The sequence below is a fragment of the Esox lucius genome, chromosome 1, assembly GCF_011004845.1.
Source record: "Esox lucius isolate fEsoLuc1 chromosome 1, fEsoLuc1.pri, whole genome shotgun sequence".
Classification (NCBI taxonomy): Eukaryota; Metazoa; Chordata; class Actinopteri; order Esociformes; family Esocidae; genus Esox; species Esox lucius.
In genome coordinates, this window is record NC_047569.1 from 28105579 (window position 1) to 28131243 (window position 25665).

General features: G+C 39.9%; 8 protein-coding genes across 10 annotated transcripts in view; 7 read left to right on the forward strand and 1 right to left on the reverse strand.

The window, feature by feature from the left end:
* The first annotated feature begins 17 nt into the window (after nt 1-17).
* Nucleotides 18-16434, forward strand: cldnj (claudin j). Of its 2 annotated transcripts, none has more exons than XM_020048467.2 (2): nt 18-149; nt 15217-16434. In XM_020048467.2, exon 2 carries the CDS (start codon nt 15222-15224, stop codon nt 15870-15872), a length of 651 nt encoding a protein of 216 aa, XP_019904026.1. In that variant the 5' UTR covers nt 18-149; nt 15217-15221; the 3' UTR covers nt 15873-16434. The 2 variants fall into 2 exon arrangements, with proteins under 2 accessions (XP_019904026.1, XP_010901058.1); XM_010902756.3 differs by lacking the exon at nt 18-149 and adding an exon at nt 12599-12711.
* LOC105029697 (claudin-like protein ZF-A89) lies at nt 1288-2464 on the forward strand. Its single transcript, NM_001310900.1, is given in 1 exon segment — nt 1288-2464. A coding segment is annotated over 1 exon segment (627 nt). The 5' UTR covers nt 1288-1405; the 3' UTR covers nt 2033-2464.
* On the forward strand, nt 3984-4922 carry LOC105029620 (claudin-4). The gene has a single exon (XM_010903116.3). The coding sequence runs from the start codon at nt 4135-4137 to the stop codon at nt 4765-4767; it is 633 nt and encodes a 210-aa protein (XP_010901418.1). The 5' UTR covers nt 3984-4134; the 3' UTR covers nt 4768-4922.
* On the forward strand, nt 7088-8293 carry LOC105029545 (claudin-4-like). Its single transcript, NM_001310985.1, is given in 1 exon segment — nt 7088-8293. A coding segment is annotated over 1 exon segment (765 nt). The 5' UTR covers nt 7088-7153; the 3' UTR covers nt 7919-8293.
* Nucleotides 10408-11689, forward strand: LOC105029466 (claudin-4-like). The gene is given in 1 exon segment (NM_001303850.1): nt 10408-11689. A coding segment is annotated over 1 exon segment (636 nt). The 5' UTR covers nt 10408-10509; the 3' UTR covers nt 11146-11689.
* A 185-nt stretch (nt 16435-16619) lies between the features above and the next one.
* Nucleotides 16620-18328, forward strand: LOC105029232 (claudin-4-like). The gene has a single exon (XM_010902521.4). The coding sequence runs from the start codon at nt 16740-16742 to the stop codon at nt 17421-17423; it is 684 nt and encodes a 227-aa protein (XP_010900823.2). The 5' UTR covers nt 16620-16739; the 3' UTR covers nt 17424-18328.
* A 565-nt stretch (nt 18329-18893) lies between these two features.
* sbds (SBDS ribosome maturation factor) lies at nt 18894-22645 on the reverse strand. The gene is made up of 5 exons (XM_010902645.4): nt 22200-22645; nt 21466-21595; nt 21132-21332; nt 19991-20155; nt 18894-19044 (listed from the first exon to the last, which is right to left on the reverse strand). Exons 1-5 carry the CDS (start codon nt 22325-22327, stop codon nt 18916-18918), a joined length of 753 nt encoding a protein of 250 aa, XP_010900947.1. The 5' UTR covers nt 22328-22645; the 3' UTR covers nt 18894-18915.
* Nucleotides 22646-22871: 226 nt separating this feature from the next.
* Nucleotides 22872-25665, forward strand: part of tyw1 (tRNA-yW synthesizing protein 1 homolog (S. cerevisiae)) — a 63068-nt gene continuing 60274 nt past the window's right edge. For both annotated transcript variants that reach the window (XM_010902239.3, XM_010902316.3), the window contains exons 1-4: nt 22872-23039; nt 23259-23386; nt 23571-23705; nt 25227-25328. In XM_010902239.3, the coding sequence (XP_010900541.1) occupies nt 22907-23039; nt 23259-23386; nt 23571-23705; nt 25227-25328 (498 nt within the window). In that variant the 5' untranslated portion in view covers nt 22872-22906. The remainder of the gene's footprint in view (nt 23040-23258; nt 23387-23570; nt 23706-25226; nt 25329-25665) is intronic.

Here is a 25665-nt window from a genome sequence, read left to right on the forward strand (position 1 = left end):
TTTCTATCAGTTTGTGATTTCTCCACATGTCTAAAGACTGGTTGAAGACAGACCCGCTCACATACCCCGTCAGACATCGTCCAGGTAGACAGAGAGAGAAGGACAGGCTGTAGCCCTCCAACACTCAAGGACAAACACCAGCTTGGAAGGTCAGCTTCTTCTTCTTTTTTTTTACAAAATGGTGGATAAAGTGAATTACTTGTCTAATCTCAATCTATGAACTGCTCAGGTGACATGAAGAAGATTTGATTTGATTGATTCATTTGTTGGTTAATCAAGACTAACAGAAATGGTTAGAGGGACATCTTCCTTGGATTAAACATTTAAATATGCACATTTGTGTAATCGTTTTAACAAAATGCAACTTTTACATATTTGCACCGTCTGTTAGGAGGAGGACATTATCTCACAGCAAAGGAATAAGTCTACATTATGTTCATAATGTCAAAGCCTGGGAAACCAAAGAGTGCCATGAACTCTGCTTGCACTTTTGTAACATTCTGTGTGATAGATTGTAAAGTCAAGCATGTTAAACAATATGTTACAAAAGGCTTATGTATTCAAGGGGAATCTGTAGAATGACATAGGTACATATTTTTTTTACATAACTGAAAAAGTGGACATCCTGTTGAAACTGGACTTATAAAGCGTGTGTGTATTCTGGCATTACTTTAAGTCAATAAGGTGGGTGTCACAGAGCTGCAGAGGTTAGTCACCAGGTTAAAGGGGAGGACTAAAACATTGCCAAAGTTAAGAAAGTTTTTCTTTAAACTACATTATCTAAAATTATAAATATAAATTTAACCTGGCACATAAAAGTAGACAGTATATATAGGCATCCCAATTATTTGAGAATTGAAATGGGTCTGTTCGTATTTGATGAGAAACATGTCTAAGTCTACAATGTCCGACTGTAATGCTTTACCTGTGTATCATGAATATTCTAGTTGAATATAAACATGGGATTCTTATTTACTGATATTCTCAGGGGGGAACATATGTTGTTCTTATTCATTTCAAAGTATGTAGGCCTGCTGTAAAGGTAAGCATGAAAATTGCAAAAGAAAGAAAAATGCACTGAAACCCCAACATTGAGGGTGTTGGCAAAGATGTTCACTTTGAAAACTATTTGAACACTGGTGAGTCACATTGTGATTGTTCCACTGGTGATTGTTAGTAGACAAGAGCGGACAAGATGAAGTTGTGTAATCATGTTTAAATGTGTGGGGAGTGCCAAGCCCCTTTAGAGTCAGGTGTATAAAAGCATGTGCTCCCACCACAGCTTATACACCAACACTTGAAGATCTTTCAACCAAGGCATACTGAGCGACTGATTTCCAAGAGCGCACACATTTCTTGTGGATTTCCTTCATCGACCGCTACAGGACTTAAAGAACAGCGAAAAATGGTATCTGCTGGGTTTCAGATGCTGGGCACAGTCCTGGGCGTCATTGGCTGGATAGGGGTCATCGTGGTCTGTATCCTGCCTCAGTGGAAGGTCACGGCCTTCGTAGGCGGAAACATCATCACAGCCCAAATCACTTGGGAGGGCATCTGGATGAACTGCGTGGTCCAAAGTACAGGTCAGATGCAGTGTAAGGTCTACGATTCCATGCTGGCCCTCAGCTCTGACCTGCAGGCCGCCAGGGCTCTAACAGTCATTTCTATCCTGATGGGTCTGTTGGGCATCATGCTTGCCTTGGCCGGGGGCAAATGCACCAACTGCGTGGAGGACAGTGGGACCAAATCCAAAATAGGAGTTGCATCGGGTGTAGTCTTCATCATTGCCGGCCTTCTGTGTCTCATCCCTGTCTGCTGGACGGCCAACACCATCATCAAGAACTTCTACAACCCCACACTGACGGGCAATCAAAAGATGGAGCTGGGGGCCTCCCTCTACATCGGCTGGGGTGTTTCTGCCCTGATGATTCTGGGAGGAGGGTTACTTTGTTCTAACTGTCCCCCTAAAGAGGACACGTACCCTGCCAAGTATAATGCTGCCAGGTCCTCTGAGCCAAGGGGCTATGTTTGAGGAGGGGAAAAAAGAAAGAACGAAGAGAAAGAAAAACAAGACTGTAAATGACTGAGAGGGAGATATTTTTTCATGTCTGAATGATAGCCCTGGTTGGTTTGTCTACAAAGTATCAAAATGCCGATGCACTGGTCTTTAGACGGACAGCCCTTCCACAATAATGCCAAGGCACATGTAATGCAGCAAAGAGAGGGTGCGGATGGACAATGTCAACTAATACTATTTCAGATGTATTCAAAATACATGGAATCAATCAAATGTAACTGGAGCTATGATTTTAGCTTTGATTTTAGTATTGCTAAATTATGGGTTTCCCATAAAACTTTATATTTCATTAATCCTTTTTACAAATATATTTATTTAATTTGTGTGTGTGATTCTGAAATATTTAATGTAATCTTTAATTAAGCTGTAAATACATTTTATTCAACTTCAAATGCACTGCCTCATGTTCTCATTTACTGTAGCTACTTGCGCAACAACCTTTGATCAAATGAATATGTATCTTTTAGTGTTATACGTTAACATGAAGTAAGGTAACATACACTCTTATACAGACCAACAGTATAAAAGGATACATTTAATTTTTATTCATCTTGGCTCCCTGTGGGAATAAAATCCACAACCTCTGTGTTGCTACCCTTTTATACTGACCTGATCACTCTTAGCTCTTCAGCCACAATACATATTAATTTCAATTAAAAAAAATCATATATATTCTATTACTGTTTGGTAGACCGTTTGACCCTAAGGATAAACTTTATTTTAGATACACTATACCAAATAAACCGTGCTGAATGTAGTCTTACGTTTTGTTCTGGTTACAGGAGCCTTGACACACATTTTCTAGGTTGTAAAGCTTAAGATGGATATTATCATTTATTGGCATACTGACAAAACCCCACATTGCAATCCACGTAACCCCAAATTGTTCACACCACAAATTCTACACATTATGTCATAGATCAAAAGGAAAATATATCAGTTCTGAAGCAGGTTGCCTGCAACTGCACACATTTCCATGTATTATGCTACCAGGATTCCAGCAGAAAGTCTAACAAAAATAATAAGCATAATCAGTTATGTTGGTTTAAAACTGGTTTAACATAATGGGAAGAGAACAGTTTACTAATGGCTAGATAAGATATGAGATTAAGAGTCAATTTGCATTGGAATGTGAATGTTATTTTAGTCTAACACCACTGAGTAGGATGAGACACATTTTAAGTTCACATTTACACTTGAGCATTCTGCATTGTATGTTGCCCCCTACAGGAATAAAAACTTAGAACATACTAACTATACCCCCACTTAATGCGTTGGTATTCTCAACAAAAACATGCATACTTAATAAATAGAAAATTAAATATGTTGAAGGTGTTTAAAAAAACTTTTCTTTAACTCTGGCTCTACATCCTTTTTAAAACATAATTTCGTATCAATTATTTAATAGCAATTCCATAGCAGAAAGTCTGAAGGGATATAGTAGGTATTTTGGAACAGCCTGCCCGAGGACATCTGAGATTGTGAATTCCTTTGAGTACTTTTTAAAATGTACTTTTACAGGAGAGCCTTTCCTGATTTAACTGACTTTATTTTATGAAAAAAAAAATCTAACTTTTTTTAACTGCATTTTATTTTCTTAAGTAGTGTTCTTGCTTTCATCATTTATCTTATTATTTGCTTTATGTGTATTTTATTGTCCTTGTATTGTGATTTCGAAAAGTGCTCTATAAATAAAATGATTATTATATTTATTATTATTATTTGATTAATGTGGTTACATGACCTTGAAGCTTCTCTCAGGTCTTCGATTTTCTCTTAGGTCAGCAATGCTGACAGTCAACAGGTTTCTTTCTGTTTGGGTATAAACATCTCTCAACCAATATGAGCAGATCAGGGACACATAGGATAATGTTTCAGATTTAACACGATACCTTCCACTACTCTATAAATACCACTCTCTGTTGTATGGCCCATCTTTCGACTAGTAAATAGCTGGACTCCTCGGGATCTAAGTTGTCCTGTGCAACACTCAGTTTGGCGAGTGTGTGGTCAGAACCAACCCGTGGACATTGCGTGTGAGTAAACATTAAGCCGATATGGTATCTCAGGGGATTCAGATGATAGGCATCGTTATGTCCGTGATTGGCTGGTTGATGGTCATTATCGCGTGCGCTCTGCCCATGTGGAAGGTCACTGCCTTTATCGGAGCCAACATCGTCACGGCTCAAGTCATCTGGGAGGGCATGTGGATGAACTGTGTGGTCCAGAGCACGGGCCAGATGCAGTGTAAGGTCTACGACTCCATGCTGGCTCTACCACAGGACCTCCAGGCTGCCAGAGCCATGACCATCATTTCCATCCTGACCGGTTTTGTTGGCATCTGCCTGTCGATGGCTGGAGGGAAATGCACCAATTGCATAACGGAGGAGGGATCCAAGGCTAAAGCCTGTATCTTGGCTGGAGTCCTCTACATTACCTCTGGCATACTCATCCTTATTCCAGTGTCCTGGTCAGCCAACACCATCATCAGGGATTTCTACAACCCCATGCTGATCGAGGCCCAGAGGAGGGAACTGGGGACCTCTCTGTACGTTGGCTGGGGGGCTGCAGCACTGCTGCTTATGGGAGGAGGGATGCTCTGCTGGAACTGCCCCCCGAAGCAGAATCACCATTACCCGACCAAGTTCGCGCCGGTCAGATCCGCCTCTGGAACCATGCAAAACGTCTGAGATGGTCGTATCAAGACAGAGAACACAATATTCGAATGACTCATCCAACAGTTCTTCTGGAAAGGATTAGTTGAGTTCAAAATTGTAATAATATGATTGTAAGAATTGGTTTGTATTTCATGTATTCTTTGACACATAAAAAGTGACACATTATATTTTTCGGGTCTGTATTCCTGCACTTTGGATTTGAAGTTGTACAATGAATATAGTGTTAAAAAACACAGTCTTTCAACATTAATTAAAGGGCATTGTAGTCCATTTTGGATTAACCATTTAGATATTATATAATTTTTTGTGCATAGTCCCCCTGTTTTAGCGTGCCAAAATATTTTGACAGATTAACACAACGTACAATAAAGGAATCTTGGTTATACCTTGGTTACATATCCGTCACATGTCTGCAAACCATAGACACCAGATTCTGTATATTTTCCCTGGTGATGTTCTCCCAGGCATGTACTGTTGTATTTAGTTAGCAAAACGCAAACTCATCTGGAATTCGATTGGGGGATAGATTTTTGACACTGCCAGTCAAGGATGTTTCACTTTTTGTCCCTGAAAGACCCCCTTATAGCTATGGCAGTGTTTATTGGATCATTGCCCTGCTGCATGAAGTGCTGTTCAATTAGGCATTTGGCTGTAGTCAGTATCTGAGAAGATGCAATGTTTCTGTACACTTCAGAAGACATCCAGCTGCTGCTGTCAGCAGTAATATAATCAATATTAAAGTGAGTCAGTACATTTGCAACCAGTGGCGCCCTAAACATATCACCCTCCTCCACAATATTTCTCATATGAAGAGGTATGCCAGTTGTTTTTTACCCAAACTTAACTCTCATCCACCCTTTGATACAAGTTCATGTTTGTTTAATCTTGCCACAATACCATTTTCCAGAACTCTACAGATTCCAATTTTCTTTTTCAGGCCACTCTGTTTTTTTTGGCTAACTAGTGTTTTTGCACCTTATAGTCCAGCTTCTGTAGTTAAACTGCTGAATCTACGGGCATGGCTGACTTATGGTTAGCATTTTCTGGTAATCGACTGTTTCTGGTAAACGCCAATCCTCAAAATCATGAAAATCAAACAGTTTGCATGTTAACCCATAACCAATCAAATCCAAAGCCAGTAAAACAAGAAATGTGCCACTATCCAAATTCCTTTGGAGTTTTTACAGTACATTGACTAATGTGAAATGAAATCCATTAAGAATAATTGTAAATAAACTATGAGTGTATATTACCACTTTTAGTATTTATGAAAGTGGAATAATGAACCCATAAAAATTTTACTTTTACAAATACATTATTGTGAGTAATTACAATATTCCGCATTAAATGTTACCTACATGTTATTTGCTTATCAGCGTCTGTTGTAGGTCCAAGAACTGGCTTAGCTCCGTTTGTCTCCTACAACCAGATTAAAAAAAAATTATGTAACAATGAAGCCACCATACACAAAAGTGATTTTTATTGACACCTCTGCATTGAGTGAATGAATTGCGAATAAAACATTCTAGCTACAGGTTCAAAGGGGTTTGCGAAAATATAATTTTCTCAATGTAATATTTAAAACAATTTCAGTTTAAATATTAACTTTAGGATGAGAAAAATTGCTATTTTAAGAGATTGGAGTTAATAACTGAGAAATATATTCTGTATCTCACAAAAGTGAGTACACCCCTCACATTTTTGTAAATACTTGAGTATATCTTTTCATGTGACAGCACTGAAGAAATGACACTTTGCTACAATGTAAAGTAGTGAGCGTGCAGCTTGTATAACAGTGTAAATTTGCTGTCCCCACAAAATAACTCAACACACAGCCATCAATGTCCAAACCGCCATAATTGAAAATGTCCAAATTGGGCCCAATTAGCCATTTCCCCTCCCTGGTGTCATGTGACTAATTTGTGTTACAAGGTCTCAGGTGTGAATGGGGAGTAGGTGTGTTAAATTTGGTGTCATCGCTCTCACACTCCTTCATACTGGTCACTGGAGGTTCAACATGGCACCTCATGGCAAAAAACTTTCTGAGGATCTGAAACTGCAGTTTCAGTGTCCATTAGAAGATGGTATTGGGTGAAGCATGACACCATGACATTCAGGCTGTTTTAAACCAGTTGATTAAGGAGAGCTTTCTGAAGATAACCTCATTCAGGGCACCACTCCTTCAGCTCTGTCAGTGGGCCAATATTTACAGTCACAACCTGAGGAAACTGGTCTGTCCGGAACAACTCACCTGGGCGTCGGGAAACCATTCTGCACATTCTTCCTCCCCGGCAGGCTCCAGTTGTTTCTGATCATCGATCTGACAAGCCACACAGCTCTAAGGATCCAGACCAAGCAACTACACTTTTCTCACTCACCCACGACACAGCCTCTCGTCATGGGGAGGATTGCCAAGGAGGTGTCGGCCCAGGTGCTTGGGGTCATTGGCCTCGTGGGGGTAGCGCTGACCACTGGCATCCCCATGTGGAGGGTTACCTCGTACATCGGTGCCAACATCGTGACAGCTCAGATTGTGTGGGATGGCCTGTGGATGAACTGTGTGATGCAGAGTACTGGACAGATGCAGTGTAAGATCAACTGGTCAGTCATGAGTCTATCCACTGACCTCCAGGCATCGGGGGCCTTGGTCGTCATCTCCATCCTTGTCACCTTTGTGGGCCTGATTTTCGCCTTCGTCGGGGGCAAGTGTACCAGCTGCCTGAAGTCTGATTCTTCCAAGAGTAAAATGACAATCCTCGGAGGCGCCTTGCTGATCCTTGGTGCCGTTTTGGTCATCATCCCCGTCTCCTGGTCGGCAGCAATCACCATCTTTGACTACAATAACCCTCTGCTCATTGCCACCCAGAAGAGAGAGCTTGGAGCTTCAATCTTCATTGGCTGGGGCTCCGGTGCGCTGCTAATCATTGCGGGGATTCTCCTCTGCTCTTCATGCCCTCCTAAGAAAGAGTATGGGTACCCAGGATATCCTCAAAGGGCACCCCTGTACCCCTATCCAGGGCAACCCATGGTCCAGACAGGGCCTTACGGGAGAATTTACACCCCAACCAGCAGACCATACTCAGGGACAGGGTCATATGCACCAAGCAAGCCATACGGTGCGCCAGTAGCATACACTACCCCTGGACGCCCGCAGTATATCTGACAAAACGGAGTGGACGGGGGGAAAGCTCACTTAAAATGGACCAATCTACCTGGATGCTTTTGAGATATTGTTTTTGTCTTTGTGTAATGTCACCACAAATATGCTGAAGTTGTGTACTTTCATCCACATTCGTTGTTGTGTTGATAGGTAGTGATGATGTATTTTCATTCAATCTGTAAACATGAAAATTATTCAGGGTGAATGGCATTCATTATGTTTAAGAGTGTAATGCTGTTCATTTAAGTGTTGACTGTAAAAATCCTTGTCTTCAAATCAAACCCAAAGCAACTGTTATTTGTCATATTAATTAAAATGGGTTGACTAACTTATGCGACATTTTCCCAAAATGCTCAGAAATAGATACAAAAGAAATACAAAAGCAAAAAGCAGAAATAGAAAAGTACTTTACTATGCAAACAGTATGATAATATTTTTGAGAATGGGATCTCAAAATCTCAGCCGAAACCTGTATGTTCTTCTCTATTATGCAACTTATACTGTTTACTCTCTGTTAAATACTGTATATGGCTGATTTTCGACCTGTAAATGTATGTGAAAAACAACCAATTTATTCTGTAAATATTTAAATTCATGTGAAATATTTGTGTGTCTTTGTCATATACTTGGAATGCAACACTTTAAAAGCAAATAATAAATAATGTTTTATTCAGTTGTTAGAATATGCTATTTAATAATATATTAAATATATGAATCTCCTTATATATACAGTTTCCACCAACATTATTGTCAGCCTTGGTAAAGATCAAGAACAAATGCTATGAATAAAAGTATAAATAAAAATGCTTGGTTATTAGCTTGATCTTTTACTCAAAATATGAGAGAAATGTATCCTCTAAAATCATAAAAAAAACGAATTATAAATCAAGAAATACAATATTTATCTCAAAAACATGTGTCACCAAATCAAATAGTTTATTTCCCCATTGATATTTTCTTTCAAGTCCATCTCTGAAGTTACCTCCTTTCTCACAGGAGTATAAATATGAGGTGACATATGAGGTGCACCCCCGCACTATAACTTCCCACAGAAAAGGACACATGAAAAACTATTTTATTCTACAATCAACATGGGGACGGTCAGAGAACAAAGAAATAGAATGGCACAAAAGGTTGTTCACCTTTATAAATTAGGCAAATGTAGTATGTATTATTAGTTAATAATATATGTCTAATATATATATATATTAGACATGCACATGCATGCACAGTATTTTTGATAAATAGCTTATAAGAGAAAAAAAGGCGAGGAGGTATCATAGACCATCCATTAAGAATCCTTTCAGAAATCTAATTCTACTTTTCTAAGCACATGTTTTCAAGTATGGAGAAAATTGGACATTGCAACATTTTCATTTTGTATTCAATTAACCAATGGACCAATGAAAAACAGCAAAGATACAGCACCATATTTATCCTAGGACTGGGTTATTCAGCTCTGAATAGCTGGGTACGTCTGGGTACATCTGATTTCTATCCTCTCTCAAATAAGGTTTATTTAGGCCTGGGCCAACAGAGTGCAAGGGAACAACAAGGTAGACAAGATAAAAGAAAATAAATCAGTCCTGACTGATGAATAGCTCAGCCGTATGAGGCACGACACAAAGAGTTCTATTTTCATGTCATCTGAACATGACAAGAAATGTCTTCCTCATATCTCTTATGGTTTTGAGTTTGTTTTAAAAAATGACATTGTTTCAGTAGTCTAGACTGTAACTCTGCCACTGGCAGGTTGTCTGACCAAAATACATTGTAGATCTATACCAGCTTAAAAACAACGTTTGTTTTCAATTGACTTGATTTACTGGTGTATTGTCTCACAAAATTAGAATGAGGCAATTTGTCATTTTCTTTAGTCAATTTGTGAGTTAGTTCAATACAAAATTACAAAGAATGCCTGTTTCATATGCGGGGGGTGGGATGGTACCGGATTAAAGAAATTATGTCTGGATCCAAATAAATAAATTGGGACCGAATATAAGCTTTGACTTAATTCAGACTAAGTGTGAATTCTGGGAACGATTTGAGATTGTAATACTGGCAATATTTTCATAATAATGGTTGCAGTAAACAATATCAGCCTAAAAACAGGGATTAAAATGATTTGATTGTAACTTCCGTCCATGACTAATGAAAATGTAGGTGACAACGACAAGCTTATCTCTACCCTGAAACCAGACAGGCCAGTCCATCCAGCCAACAGACTTTCACTACAGGCATTATGTGAACTGACCAATCACCATCTCTTCTTTAAAGGCCTTGTTGTCGTTAGCATGCCCAAAGAAACCGATGTACATCTCACCGAAACCAATCAGCATCAACACATACCGACTGGCGATGTGAAAGAATCTGGTCTGTTTGGAAAATAAGCCTGTCACCCGGTTTCACATAAGGAAGAATGAAGATGACTCCACCCTTTCAAGAACAGTGACCTATACCTATAAAACTGTTGGAGATGTGGCTGAGTCGCTAGTCAACAACGATTTAAACCAACCTGAACTAACCTGAGGATCTTGTCTACAAACTCTGACTACACTTACTAATTTTGCAACAAGACACAAGAGGTCTTCAGCATGGTGTCAATGGGAAAACAGATGCTGGGCCTAGCCCTGGCTCTCATTGGGTTCCTGGGGACCATCATTGTGTGCGCCTTGCCTATGTGGAAAGTTACAGCCTTCATCGGTGCCAACATAGTAACGGCTCAGGTCATCTGGGAGGGCGTGTGGATGAACTGTGTGACCCAGAGCACGGGACAAATGCAGTGCAAGATTTACGACTCCGTCTTGGCTTTACCCCAGGACCTGCAGGTTGCCAGAGCTATGCTGGTCATTGCCATCATTGTGGCATTTTTGGGCATTTTACTGTGCATTTTGGGAGGAAAGTGTACCAACTTCATAGAAGATGAGGTGTCAAAAGTTAAAGTAGTCATTGCCAGTGGGGTCATTTTCATTTTGGCTGGCATTCTCATCCTTGTCCCAGTCTGCTGGACAGCCAACACCATCATCAGGGACTTCTACAACCCTCTGCTGATCGAGGCCCAGAGGAGGGAGCTGGGAGCATCACTGTACATTGGCTGGGCCACCGCAGGTCTCCTGATCCTGGGAGGAGGGCTCCTCTGCAGCTCCTGCCCACCTAAGCAAGAACATGACAACTACCCAGTCAAGTACTCACAGGCAAAGTCCACAGCTACCAGCCAAGCCTACGTTTGAGCTTGAAACTGACTTTGAATTATTAAAAGATGATCTTTGTTATGTGAAGATTATCTTTGGTAATCCAAAGATAATCTCTAGATGGGAATTGAAAAGTGACTGGTATTATCAAGCTCTTAACATTGTGTAACTATATAAAAACATTTCGACATGGATATAAAATCAGAACAGAGTCTGTGAAAATGTATTTAATGAGCACTTATGAACTATGCAAGAAAAATAATAACAATACAAATAATTAGTGCTACTGTGTATAGTATTTTGTATGGAAATAGCCATGGAGTGATGACTGAATGGAAGCCTTTTCCCTAGTCCAAAACTCTCATTTATTGTAAAAGTACAGCGTTTATTGAAGTTATAATATCAATATTCATTTAATAACATGTACTAATGTGAGAATGAAACTATATTCTGTATAAATGTATCATTGACCTGTAATAAATTATTTTTTTTACCATTGATCACTGTATTTTGCAATTTTTGCATTTTAAATGTTGATTGCTTGTTGATTGTATGCAATGTGTTTAAATAAAGTCCACGGTACATTAAAATAATGACCTCATAATCATTACTGTTTTTGGTTTGAGTGACACTGAAAATGGTTTTGGAACATTCCACCTCATTGATACGAACAAGAATGTGAAGGCAAAGATTAAGCCCTGCTACACAGTTCTGAGAACACTGATTTCTAAGGATTTCAACTTGATCTACTATATTAAAAGACATGTCTACTGACACCTAACTCTGTGAAACTAATCAGTTTTCAAAGTATTTTGTAGAGTAGCAACAATTCTCTGACAAACTTGTTGACTTTCACTAACAGTTTAATGTATAAGGTTGCTCCCAGTGGAAGGGGAATATATAGTTGAGACAGAATACACAAATTCTGCTTAGTTGACATTAATTACATCATTTAAGATCAATAGATAGGCACTGAATATATTATATACATAGATTTACAATTAATGTAAACATTTCCGGTATTTATTACAGTACAGTAACAAAAGCAGTTACAGGGAGATAAACAGAGTAGTGTATCTCCAAATGCAAAATAGTGAAGCCATTTAGCTAACAGTGTGGAGGTGGCTTGATGTGATGCGTCTATGGAATAGATGGCTGGTTGCTAACGGCCATAGCACAAGGAAAGTAACTGTTCAGAAATCAGTTTTTCATGTCTGTTTTTTTAATTGCCCTCAATCTACCAGAGGATAATTTATGGAACAGGGAGTGAGTGACCAAGGTAGCTATGGTCATTCCAGTATGCCTCTCTGCCCTGTAGTCATGTACAGTTGGATGAAGGGCCAAGATTAAGGGCAAATGGCAGCTGATGATTCATTCTGCAGACAAAAGCGTGGCTGTTAACCACTCCATCTACTGATAGATGGAGCTGGACCAGTTCAGCTGGGAGAATTAGTCTTTGATTGGTTCTGGGATGATGGCGTTGAATGCTAAAGACCACAAATGTAGGCTCTAGTTGATGACAGTGTTGATAGTAATGTCCACAAACTTCTTGGCTGTGCAGGCAAACTGCAGTGGGTCGAAGGAAGAGTCACTGATGGATTTGAGGTATGAGAAAGCTACTTTGCCATTGTAGATTTGCAGTGGTCAATGGGAATGCTTTAGCAAGTGCTTAATTTCGGTTGTACAAAGAAAATCTTGGAAAGTCTTGGTTATAAAGAGGATAAAGCCTGGCTTCATGTTCTAATCAGACATAAACTAGTCGGGAAATGGGAAGTGATTGTCACGGTTGTGTGTATGCAGGACATGAGGTGCAGAGTGTTTCAAAAACCGCATTTCTTTATATGACTTAAAAACAACCAACAAAGGCGTGGTACACCACAAACCGCTTACTTCAAACCATGATCTACACTGGGTGTGGCAACTCTAATTGGGGATTCAAAACAGTAGCACAGAGATGCCTAGAGGCACCTCTGGGGTCATGCCCTGACTGTGGCCCCCCAGGCGCATAGAGATGCCTAGAGGCCCCCAGCCAGGACCTGACAGTAATAGTTTTGAGGTAAAGTGGTTTTGGGTTCTTCAGCAGTTCAATATTTTAACTAGCTTGATTGTTTCTGTAACAATGCCCTTACTGAAGTTAACTAGGTTGCATCAAAATGATCCATATTGATTTGATTTTAAATGTGAAAAAGGTGTGTTGTCATGTTTTGGAAGGCAAAGAGAAAGTGACAAAGCGTTTGTGGCAAAGGGTCATAACTTGAGTAACAGGAAAAGGTGGAACATCTCCATTGCAATAGTCAACGAAAACAAATAGAAACTGATGTTTTCAGATTTTAAAGATATTTTTTAAGGAGTGGGGCAGACACTCTCCTTATGTAAGTGTTCTTTTTATTGAAGAGATGCAAGATAAGTGTTTTTTTTATTAAAGACATGCAAGATAAGGGGAGGGGAAGTCGAAGAGCAGTAGACAAATATTCAAATGGCATCTGAGGAGAAGACAGTGGTCAAGTGGGTTCAATACATTCTGAGGATAAACAATGGACACTTTTTGAGTTGGTTCACACCATGCTGTCTGAAAAGCTATGTTAATGCACATATTTTTTGACTACAGTATAGAGCAGAGACATGTGTCATGAAGTTCTCAGAAATGATTTAAAGAACTTGACATGAAATACTGTAATTCTTATCAGTCAATTGTCTTGTGGCCTTAGGTGTTATTGTGTTGTTAAGATAAAGGCCATCATATTATGATGGATTTGTCATTGAATATGTTGTTATATTCTTAAGAGTTACATTAAGACTGTACAGTAAATTTAAGAAATAATGGTGGAATGATCTAATCACCTCTTATGAACTAGATGAATTGAATCCTGAATGCTGATTGGCTGATAGCTATGGTTTTTGATTCATTGCAAATATATCATGACTCCTCTATGTGTCTTGCCTAACAGTTCTTCACAGTGGTATATTGGATATGTACAATGTTGTGCCTTATCGCTGAATTATGTACCATGTGGTTAGAATCCTGAATGCTGATTTGCTGACAGCTGTAGTAGATGAGACTGTATACCACAAGTAAAACATCACATGACCTTTGCTGCTCTAATTGCGTTGGTAACCAGTTTATGAGAGCAATAAGTCATCTCAGAGCTTTGTGTTACATCTTTGCGATGTGTCATGTATAAGAAATCTCTCAGCAGTGATATAATGCCCATATACCATGCGTCATGCCTTCTAATTTACATATCCTTCTCAATATTGACATTAGCATCATTGTTTACTTCTGAATGATCTTTATAAAAAATCATCACAAGCTCTATTGCCGAAAAACAAATGTATTGACTTTGTTGCTGGCATATACTAGGTAAAAAGTATTTATATAATTCACAACATGGTCATATTGGCAGCATTCAAGCTTAGTATGAAAGACCTGTCTCTCCCTCCCTTTCTATTTTTCTCTCTCAAATCCTAAAATACACTGATGACACCCCCTAGTGGTGTATTATATAAGCACAGTTCTACTATGATGAAGAAACTGTCTGCAACCCACATGACCTACAAACAATGAAAACCTCCCAAAAGTGCTGCTAGGGGGATATTTTGGTCCAGACGTTTTTTTGTACTGGTCAAAAGCTCCATGTACAAAGTAATCTTTTGCCTCCACAGCATATTATCTATTAACACTAGTGATGGGGAAAGAGGATTTAAACATCACTATTTTGTATTGTTTAGCTCATGAGTCAAGCTAACAAGACATACTGCACTAATGCTGAGCTGACTGAATCACTGACCTTACATAGTCCATCACAGGCAGATTGTTGCATGATACATTCTGGGCATTTATCAGTAACAACATGGTCTGATTACCAGTATACTGTGTTTATATTACATTGAGGCAGTAAAATTATCCAAACAGGGAGTAAAATGTAAGATAAAGAGACTGGCAATCATGTTAGTATCTGTATGGTTTATATTCAAGGTCTATAAAACAGTGAAGTCAGAGGCAAAACAAATCACAAGAACTGAATGTGACAATTGCAAGTCTATAATCACTAAGGTAAAAGAGCAAACAGCCATGTTGAGCATTTTGCTCCTTTTTGTTTGGTCCCCCAGGTCTGATGGCTGTGGAGGAGCTGGGCATCAGCCTGTCCATGGTGGGCCTGGCAGGCACCATCTTGATCTGCGCCCTACCAATGTGGAAGGTGACGGCCTTCATCGGCACCCACCTGGTGGTCATGCAGGTGTTCTGGGAGGGCCTGTGGATGACCTGCGTGTCTGAAACCACAGGACAGATGCAGTGTAAGATCTACGACGCCCTCCTAGACCTTTCCCCGGACCTTCAGGCTGCCAGAGGCCTCATCGTCATCAGCATGGTACTGGGCTGCTTGGGGTTCCTCGTCTTCCTCCTGGGTGCTAAGTGTACCAACTGCCTGAGCCAACCCAGAGTCAAAGCCCGCGTGGTGCAGGCCGCTGGGTTCACCTTCTCCCTTGCTGGCCTCAGCACCATAGTGGCCGTGTCCTGGACCGCCCAGTCCATTATTAGGGACTTCTACAACCCCAGAGTCCCTGAAGTGCTGAAGAAGGAGATGGGGGCAGCCATTTACGTGGGATGGGTGACCTCTGGGTTCCTTTTTTGTGGAGGAGGGGTGCTGTGTATCAGCTGTCCGCCAGGGGGTGGGCAGAACAGGCATGGATCCAGCAGTAGATACACCCTGGCTAGAATACCTACTCACAATCACAGCAGCTATGCTATAAAGAACTATGTCTGAGGGTGGGGTGCTTTATTTCCATGGAAAATATTGATGTCAGTGAATGGTGTAGAGGCATGTCAGTACATGTTTGAGAACATTATCACTGTGTACTTCATTTCATCTGAATTATTTCCATGAATTGCTATTCAACAGCTTTGTTGGATGTTTTTTTAAAATTAATATTAGATAATTTAGTTCTTGTTACAAACATCTGACTGAGGTTGTTGCAGCTATTATTTCACCATGAAATATGTTTTCTGAGGGAATTCCTGTCATGGAAATATAATCATGGAAAATCAATAGGTTGCTGTTATTGTTGGCATGTCAACTGTATTAACCTGATTTATATCCCTGTATTGTAATGTGAATGCAATACATACATTGAATTTGAATCCTATTCAACTGTGGTAACCTGCTGTTTTGTGTTTTTATAACAATATTATGTATTTGGGGATTTGTGTTCTGTATGCAAAGAAAATACAAACAGTATTCAGTAGGAAACCAATCATGTTATTTTTGCCTGCAATGTGCCTGAAAAATAAATAAAAAGTTTTGATTAGAAACTATATATCGCATCCCTTTCACTCATGTTTTGACTAGTTACAGTATGGGGACACAACAAGCTCACAGTGGCATCCTTGTTGCATTCGCTGAGCAACTGTAACTATAAGGCCTTGTTTCGAAACCATGACACAGTAAACAAAAGAATTCCCTTTTTTCCCCGCAGTGCTCGGGCCACGCCCTTATCTTCTCCAGATTCTAGGAGGACTGGTTCAACACACAGACTGCAGACAGACACACACACCACACCCTACTGCGCCTGCAGCTTGTTAAACCCCTTTTGTTAGGCCCACGCCTGTGAGGAGTCAGCTCAGTCACTCGGTCATGAAGAGGGAGCTGGAGCTAGCAGCGTTGGGCCTGGGCACTGCAGGTTGGCTGTGTGCCATCCTCACCCGCTGCCTTCCTCTGTGGAAAGTCAGCGGCACTTTAGACAACTCCACGGCCACGCTGCCGGCATACTGGGACGGGGTGTGGCTGGAATGGGACCACTGGGACCTAAACCACGACGGTAGCCTTCACTGCTCCTTCTACCAGTCTTTGTTATCGCTCTCTGGAAACTTCCGTACATGGAGAGCCCTGATCCTAGCTTCTATATGTGCCGGAGCTTTTGCTGTGGTCATCGGTGTAACTGGAGCCGTGTGGTTCCCGAGGAGGAATCAGGTGAAACTCGTCTCTGGAGTGGTGTTTGTGTTTTCTGGAATACTGCTGCTTATCCCTGTGGCCTGGACTTGCCACCATGCAAACGAGCCACTGGAGGGCGTTGTGACGCTGAGGAGAGACTGGGGAGCTGCTATGTACATAGGATGGGTCTCATTCTCTCTGATGGTGGTAGGGGGAGGGATTCTCTGTACTATATGTACCACGTTACAGCATCAGGAGTCTGAAGGAGAGGGTTCTCCTCGAGGTTATGCCGGGGCAGAGTCAGAGGCAGCCAGCCCCCTGGATACAATCCACAGGACTGCATTAAGACACAGCCAGTATGCTCGTGCACAAACAGGACCTTCCTGAAGAGATTCAATCATTCAGGGCCACGAGTGAAGAAGTTTCTCGTTATGATACATTATTCTGCGTATGTGCATTAGGTATGGATGGATTTCTAGGTCCTAAAATCTACATTTGAAGTAATACGTCTATGGCTTGGTAAAACATTGAACCACTTAAAATGATTAGAAGCACTAACTACAGGTATTTGCGGTTTAACTGAAATAATGTGGGGTTAAAGTTTATACTGTCGTCAACTTGCTTTGTTTCTGTATTACCAGGAACATTGGCATTATTTTTGTATTATGGTAAGGGTTTAACATGTAACTCCAATTTCTGCTCTTGGTAACGTCAGTAGCACATCTTTGAAATTGTCGCTTAACAGTGCAAAAACAGTATTGGTAACTGGGATTGCGAAGTCAACAAAATTGGTCGTATTGCCAATTATGCTAAAAGGTCAATGGAGTTGGCTTATGGTACAAAAATGAACATGAATGCAATCAGCATGCGCATTCAAAATGTGCAACATGGCAGTGTATTGTGACAAAATGTCATATTCTAGAGTGGGCATTTATTGTCCCCAGCACCTGTGGAATGAACATGCGGTTTAATCGGCTTCTTGACAGTCACCAGGTGCATGGATAGTCTTGGCATAGGATACATGCTCACTAACGGGGACATTTTGCACAAATGATAAAAACTCTCTAAATGTTGCATGTGTTGTTTTGTTTAGTTTAATATCAACAGTATTAGCACAGGGCCGTTAATTAACATTTTGGAAAGATTATGCCATAAAAATACACAATAATGAATACAAAGTATGAAATGTATGTTTTCCTTTGCAAATATAGGTACTGATTCAGTTTTTAGGAAGGAAGAAGTCATAAATACAAATACACAAAATAATGGACGCAAAGTACAAAATTAATGATTTTATTTGCAATTCTATATAGGCCACATCTTATATTTAACTGAAACATAAATTAAAGGGATTAAATTAACAACAGCTATTCAGAATAGTATATTAATACCGCTCAAATATGGTAAAATGGCACACTGACTAAAATTAAGGCAGGGTCAAAAAAAAATTACATACTGTATAGAGAAGGTGAGTCTCATGAGGAAATTATAAACAAATGTACAATTCTGATTATCTGCCAGAAGTCAGATTATGAAGGTGACTTTTCTGCAAACAAAAGAAATACACTGCATCTCAATATTGAGCACCAATATTTTCCACCAATTTGCCTGGTGAAACATCATTAGACATACATGCAATTTGCAAGCGTTACCCAGAACCAAGTCGGCTGACACGAGAAATTATATTTCCAGGTGGGAAAATATATATCTTTGTTTCAGTTAATAAAGACATACAGATATGAGCTCGATATAAGTGCTCTATCAGTATATTATGAATGCGAAATAGCAGTGTCTTTTATGGGTTTGCAGTTTGAGTAGCAGCGGTGGCGTCAATATAGTGTATGTATCAAGTACAGTCCCACGTGGCTCTGTGTCAATGCTACTCCAGCCTCTCATCGCCCTCCTCCACATCTTTTAGACTGAGCACCTCCAGAGAACCTTTCCCTTTGGTCTCACAGCGGATTAACTCATCCATCTCCCTGTAGCATCCCGGGTCCACCAGACACACCTGGAGGATGAAGGGACGGAATGGAAAGAGAAAAGAGAGAAAGACAGGGAGTATGATTGTTACCATTCACATTTCAGTCATTCAGCGGAGACTTTAATGCAGAATCACTCACAGTATGTGCATACATTTTAAGAAGGTTTGGGGAAACAACCACACAGCTTAGCAGTGAGAGCATTCTAATCAATTAACTAGTTATTGACAAAGTCGGTGCTGAATAGAAGACCTAACGAATAATAAACACAATAAGCAAACTTTACAAAAGCAACAGACCGAGGTGGTGGGTGAAGCTATTTCAGTTACTGGGAAGGTTTTCCTAAAACGGGCACAGCTATCCTAGCCTCCAGGAGAAGCTGGTTCCACTACTGAGATCCCAAGACCGACAAGAACTTTGACTGTGCGGATTGGCAACGACCATGAAAGGGTGGGACGGCCAAGAGCCCAGTGGTGGCAGAAAAAGGGTCCAGGCAGGGATGTAGTGTTTGAGCATTGCCAAATGGTAGGGGGGAGAGATTCCTATGGTTGCTCTGTAGGCAGAAACCATGGCCTTGTTTCAGATATGAGCTTAAACTGGAAGCCAGTTAGGTGGGCAAAGATGTGAGGTGACATGAAAGAACTTGGGAAGGTTGAACTCCATGTGGGCGGCAGGGGTTTGGTGGCACACAGCGGGAGCTCAACCAGTAATCCAGACAGGTACCTGTGCTGCTTCCTGTGTGAGCTAAATTCATATTCTAATGTACTCAATGTTGTAGAGCATGAACAAGCAGGAGAGAGTCACTGCCTGCTTAATGTTAGCAGAGAACTACAGGCTGCCTAGTGTCACTATCAACAGTCAGAGCAAAGAATATACAACAAACATTATATAAAAGTATACGACATATTACACAATATAAAGTACTAATTGTGTTTCAGTCAGTATTCGGTTAACATTCATATGAATCAATCTCACCATCTCCAGTTGGTCATCAAAGTCTTCGCTTTCCATCACCTTGATGAGGGGTTTGAGCTTCTCCTTCAGTCTTTTGCCATCCTTGGCTGGAAGCACCAGCCTCAACCTCATGTGGGCCCTCTGTATCTCCATGGAGTCCTTCAGCTGCCTGATCACCTCCAGAGCCTAAGAAGCCATGCCGCTGTTAGTTCCATGGGACATTCACATACACTCTGTATATGTGTTTATAATATTAAACACTCCTACCCATATTGTTCATACTCCCCACCCTACTCTTTCTAAAATTGTTGCTAGTTTAAATTGTTATGTATATTATTGCAATACTTGCCATACCTATAGTGTTCAATACAACTAACATATTGCTGCTAGTTTACAGTGTTCTGTATATTATTGCTTTATTTTTTTTTGCAATACTTTTGGCTTACATATTTCTTAATTCTTACTACTTAGATGTTGTTTGACAAGTCACAAGATTTTAATTGTGCAGGATGACGCTGCGTTGTTCAGTGCGTTTGACAAATAAACGTTGAAACTTCTCAATCGTTGGCAATCATGACAGGCTTCTATGTAAGTACTCCAGTTACATAAACAACATAAAAGGTTAGAATGCTTTAAATGAGATATTAAACGTTTCATACAGCGAGGTATTTGGAGTGAGAAAGACTTTAGTGTTAGGGTTTTCTCTGTATTCCAGCACTGAGGATTTAAAATGACAATAAGTAAGACGTTAAAGGCCGACTGTCCTCTTTAATTTGAGGGCATTTACATCCAGAAGAATTAAACCTGCTACTGCTATCAGACAAATCCTCAACAGAAACAAGTAAGACAATTCCACTTTCCATTACATGATTTATGGATGTAAACTAAAATTAAAGCTGACAGTCTGCACTTTAACCTCATTGTTTCATTTCAAATTCAATGCGCTGGTGTGCAGAGGCAAAACACAAAAATGTATGGATTGCACTGTACCATCTCTTATTTTCTCATATGCGTTTTAAGGGAATAAGCTATGGGTAAATCCACCCACAGATTGTGGACAATTTGCACAGTGAGTGCAAACCAAAGTTGTTCCTCTGTTTATCCTTGCCATTTTGATAACAATGTAAAATACTGAAGCAAAACAAATGTGCGCCAGCTCTACCTGTTGCTTGGTGCTCTTGTTGGGCTTGACAGAGTAGTGGATATCCTTCATTGCCCTCTCTATGAGGTTGACTGTGTACGGCCGTTTTGTCTCTGGGTTCACACACTTCTCAGCCACGATGGTCGCAATGTCCCTGTAACTCGTCTCCAACTGGCTTTGTCTCTCCTTGTCGGAAACCTGGAGTTCACCTTTGGCTAAAATCTAAACATCAAAGAAAACAAGTCAAATAGTGAACAGGCTAATCCCAATTGAATACATAATGTTGAACGAATGTGACGGACATGAAAGTTTTATGTAAATTACAGGCATGTGTTCGGATTATCAATGTATTTACTTGTTTGCATATCTCGGTCAGGTCATCTGTTCCAAAAGCTTTTGACAGATCATCTTTCTTGGCAACTTGACCCTTGGACACATTGTTGAAAACTGAGCTGGTCTGCAACACTTCATCCAGGTCCTTCTCTCTGTAATTGGGAAAAACAAAATTACAGATTTATTACATGTTCTCATTGGGCAATGTGATCAATGAGGATTCGAAAAATACTGCTGTGACTTCTGCAACTGAGCATCAGGAAGGCAAAGGCAGAAGATTATTATATATTTTTTTAAATAGCAGGATTTAAAACTCCTGGTTTGATTTGTCACAATCAGACTAACATTGCCACCTGACCTTAAGTGCAGATGTGCTAATAGCAAGTGTAAGGTTAGAAGTTATTTTCGCCGTATGATTGTCAGGCCAATACAAAGAGCCAGTGATCTGCTATTTTGGTCAGAAATTCCTCTCTAGGTGATCCTTCACATGTGAGACAGAATATTTTGAAGTGTATTTACAAAGACATTAAGTGGGATATGCGCAAACCCCTTTTAACTTGATACTAGGAGATTATATCAGCAAACGAACAACACAAAGCAGAGTTGTTGTAAAATAAATCATGACAATATGAATAAAATAATTCGTTACAAAATAGAATAAACAAATCTCCCCAACTAGAACGTAACAAGCAGATACTGAAAACTCACATCCTTCTCCGAATGGTCTGACTAGCGTTAGCTAGTATTAATACTCACGCTCCAGATCTCCAACTGATCACTTTATTTTTGTAACAGGCGATTTCAAATCGTTTTCCTCCCTTTTTCATCCTCACCACTGCCACATTTGTGAGTCGGATCTGGTTTGTTGGTGTAAAAATCGACATTTTTCTGCTTTAAAAGACAGATTAATCTGTCAGTAGCACGAGAAGTTTCTAGCGTGTTCTACCGGCGAAATCAGCTTTCGCGTACTATGAGTTTCATTCAAATTCGGCCGGACTGAAACATATACAAAAGAAAATTCAAAAGTTCCGAATACATCTTGTTCCTTACTACTAGAATGTGTTTTTACATTTTGAGTATTACATTTTATACGATCTCATAACTACCGAGTCTACTATATAAAAACACATGCTTTTAAAAACTAGAATCTAGCTAGTTTTAAAAACTAGCAAGATTCTTAAACACACGCGCGCACAAGCACGCACACACGAAACACTATACGTCACTTAGACGCTGTTTCGCTGTATTTTAAAGAGAACATGACGTTTCTCCTCTACCTGCTAACTTTGTCAATTAGAATGTAGCTGAATGTTTAAAAACCCCATTGCAAAATTATTACATTCTAACGCAGATTTCAAATATGGACATATCATACATGATAAAATACAATGAAACCTCAAATCCCACAATGCATTTCGTTTAATCGTGATAACAATGTGGCTACTTCCTGCTGCTGATTTCTGATGTTCCTTAAACATTTGTCAATATTTACATTACCACAAACTATTGCACTGGAGACGAAAGCTAAAATGTTGCAAGGCTCAACTTTACTGCTTTTGGATTTCATAACCGATATTCTTTGCGCTGATATTGATGGTAAGTACAGTAAAACAGGTAGCTAGCTAACTGGCTGGTTATCTGAAAGTGTAAGCTGAGTGGATATTGGTCGGTTGGCGCCTTGTAGATGTCAGTGAAATAATTAACTCGAGTCTACTGGTGGGGACTAGATTCTGATGAGTCCTATGTGTGATACCAGTTATGTACTGTATGCTGTCCACAAATAATTGTGTCCCACACACCACCATGTGTTTACAGGAAAGAAGACAGTCCGCAGCACCCTCGAGAGTTATATTTTATTAGTATGGCAGAACAGGCTCTACTTGTACACAGCTGCTGCTGTTTTCGTTGGAATTTGGTTTTCTATGAAAATTGCATTAAAGAAGGTAATTTAGTGTTCCTTTATTGTTTAATGCAGTTCTGCATCAGTTTTATTTTATTCGTTTTTATCTTGAAGGACCGTTCTCTGTTTACATTTCTATTAGCTAGCTCTAATTCATACTAATTCAAACAGGGTAGCAAGCTATTGGAATTAATTTAAAAAGTAAATTATTCTCGCTATCCCATTAGAAAATCCTTACCACTCCAGTGAATCCTTGGCTCTACAAATCGGTGAAGCAGAATGTTTATAGTGTTGAGAACGTGAATGTGGTCCATGTATCAGAAGTAAAAATCTTCTATGGATCACAAACTGGGACTGCAAAGGTAGGAGGGCAATCTTTTATTATTATGAAATGATAACAATTTCTGTTTAATATTGAGGCAAAGTTCTAAAGTTTCCAAATCCATTCAACAAGCACTTAGACAGCGCTGTGTGTCTTGACAGGATGGACAAACATATGAAAATGTATGCGTTCACTAAATCAAGTTGTTCTGGATAAATCATCTGCTAAATGACTTAACATACATTATTACATAATCCGGCTTGGGACTGGACTAGAAGCCCCCTAGCATTACATGTACAGTTGTGCTTAAAGTTTGCATACCCTTGGAGAATTGGTAATATATCTATATACCATTTGTAAAGAACATGAGTGAGCAGGCAAAACGCATGTCTTTTATTTCTTGTGGGATTCACATTCAACTGGACGTCATAACAGAATGGCACAATCATAAAATAAAGATGCCCTTGTGCTCAGGGTCATTGTCATCCTGGAAATTCCAAGAGTGTCACATGTGCAGCGTCACACCCCCTGAAAATATATGTGAGCCACCACCATGCTTCACAGTGGGGATGGTATTCTTTTCACTATAGACCTTGTTGACCCCACTCCAAACATAACGCTTATGGTTGTGACCATAAAGCGATATTTTGCTCTCGCCATTCCAAATTAGTGTGCCAAAAGCTGTGAGGTGTGTGGAGGTGTTGTCGGGCATATTTTAACCAGGCTTTTTTGTGGCATTGGTGCAGTAAAGGCTTCTTTCTGGAATTTGACCATGCAGCTCATTTTTGTTCAAGGATCATCGTATTGTGCTCCTTGAAACAACCACACCGAGTTTTTCCAGAGCAGCCTGTATTTCTCCCGAGGTTACCTGTGGGTTTTTCTTTGTATCCCAAACAGGTCTTCTGGCAGTTTTGGCTGAAATCTTTCATGGTCTACCTGACCTTGGCTTGGTATCTAGAGATCCCTGAATTTTCCACTTCTTAAGAAGTGATTGAACAGTACTGACTGGCATTTGCAAGGCTTTGGATATCTTTTTATTTCCTTTTCCATCTTTACAAAGTTCCATTACCTTGGTTCCATTACCTTGGTTCCATTACCTTGGTTCCATTACCTTGGTTCCATTACCTACGCAGGTCTTTTTAAAGTTATTTTCTGCTCCCCATCGCTCAGTATCTAGCCTGCTCAGTGCATCCACGTGAGAGCTAACAAACTCATTGAGTATTTATAGACAGACACTAAATGCAATTTAAAAAGCCACAGATGTGGCAAATCCACCTTTAAATGCCATTTTCACCTGTCTGAGTCACCTTGTGTGTCTGTAACAAGGCTAACCATTCAAGGGTATGTACACTTTTGATCAGGGCCATTTGGGTGATTTCTGTTTCATTATGATTTAAAAAGGAGCCAGGCAATTATGTGATAATAAATGGCTTGATATGATCACTATCCTTAAATAAAATAAATTTCACAATTTCTGCCAGGTTATGTAAACCTATCAGCACAACTGTATGGCAAGGGTGTTATGGGCAGCATTTCACACTGGCATACTTTCTATTGACAGGGATTTGCAAATGAGCTAGAAGAGGAGGTGAAAACATTGGGCATAGCAGCTAAAGTGATTGACATGAAAGATTATGACCCAGATGACAGACTAGCTGATGAGGTAGGTTATGTTTCATTTTACCTGGAAGAAAAAACAACTATGCAGTTGTAATGACATTTCTGGTTATCTATCTGTGCAATGTAATGTTTTTAGTTGTGGGTAACTCAAAATGATCCTTATTTTAATCCCTTTCAACCTGGAAAGATAAGCATTTTTTTTTATCCGTATTACATTTTTGTTAGGCAATATTGACTCTGTGAAAGAAGTGCATAGGAGATTGGTTGCCTGGAAATGGCCATTTATTTCACGGTAACACCTTGCAGTTTGGAGATCAAAATCTCCTCCTGTGAATGTGAGCTCCTGTAGTTATTTCTCCTAGGGCAGAGCCGCTGGACCA

Coding starts and splice junctions, on each gene's coding strand:
- cldnj (XM_020048467.2), top strand. CDS start 15,222: ATGGCTGTGGAGGAGCTGGGCATCAGCCTGTCCATGGTGGGCCTGGCA.
- LOC105029232 (XM_010902521.4), top strand. CDS start 16,740: ATGAAGAGGGAGCTGGAGCTAGCAGCGTTGGGCCTGGGCACTGCAGGT.
- LOC105029620 (XM_010903116.3), top strand. CDS start 4,135: ATGGTATCTCAGGGGATTCAGATGATAGGCATCGTTATGTCCGTGATT.
- sbds (XM_010902645.4), bottom strand. CDS start 22,327: ATGTCGATTTTTACACCAACAAACCAGATCCGACTCACAAATGTGGCA. Junction 21,596..22,199: donor ATCAGTTGGAGATCTGGAGC/GTGAGTATTAAT, acceptor TCCCAATTACAG/AGAGAAGGACCTGGATGAAG. Junction 20,156..21,131: donor ACAAGAGCACCAAGCAACAG/GTAGAGCTGGCG, acceptor ATGGCTTCTTAG/GCTCTGGAGGTGATCAGGCA.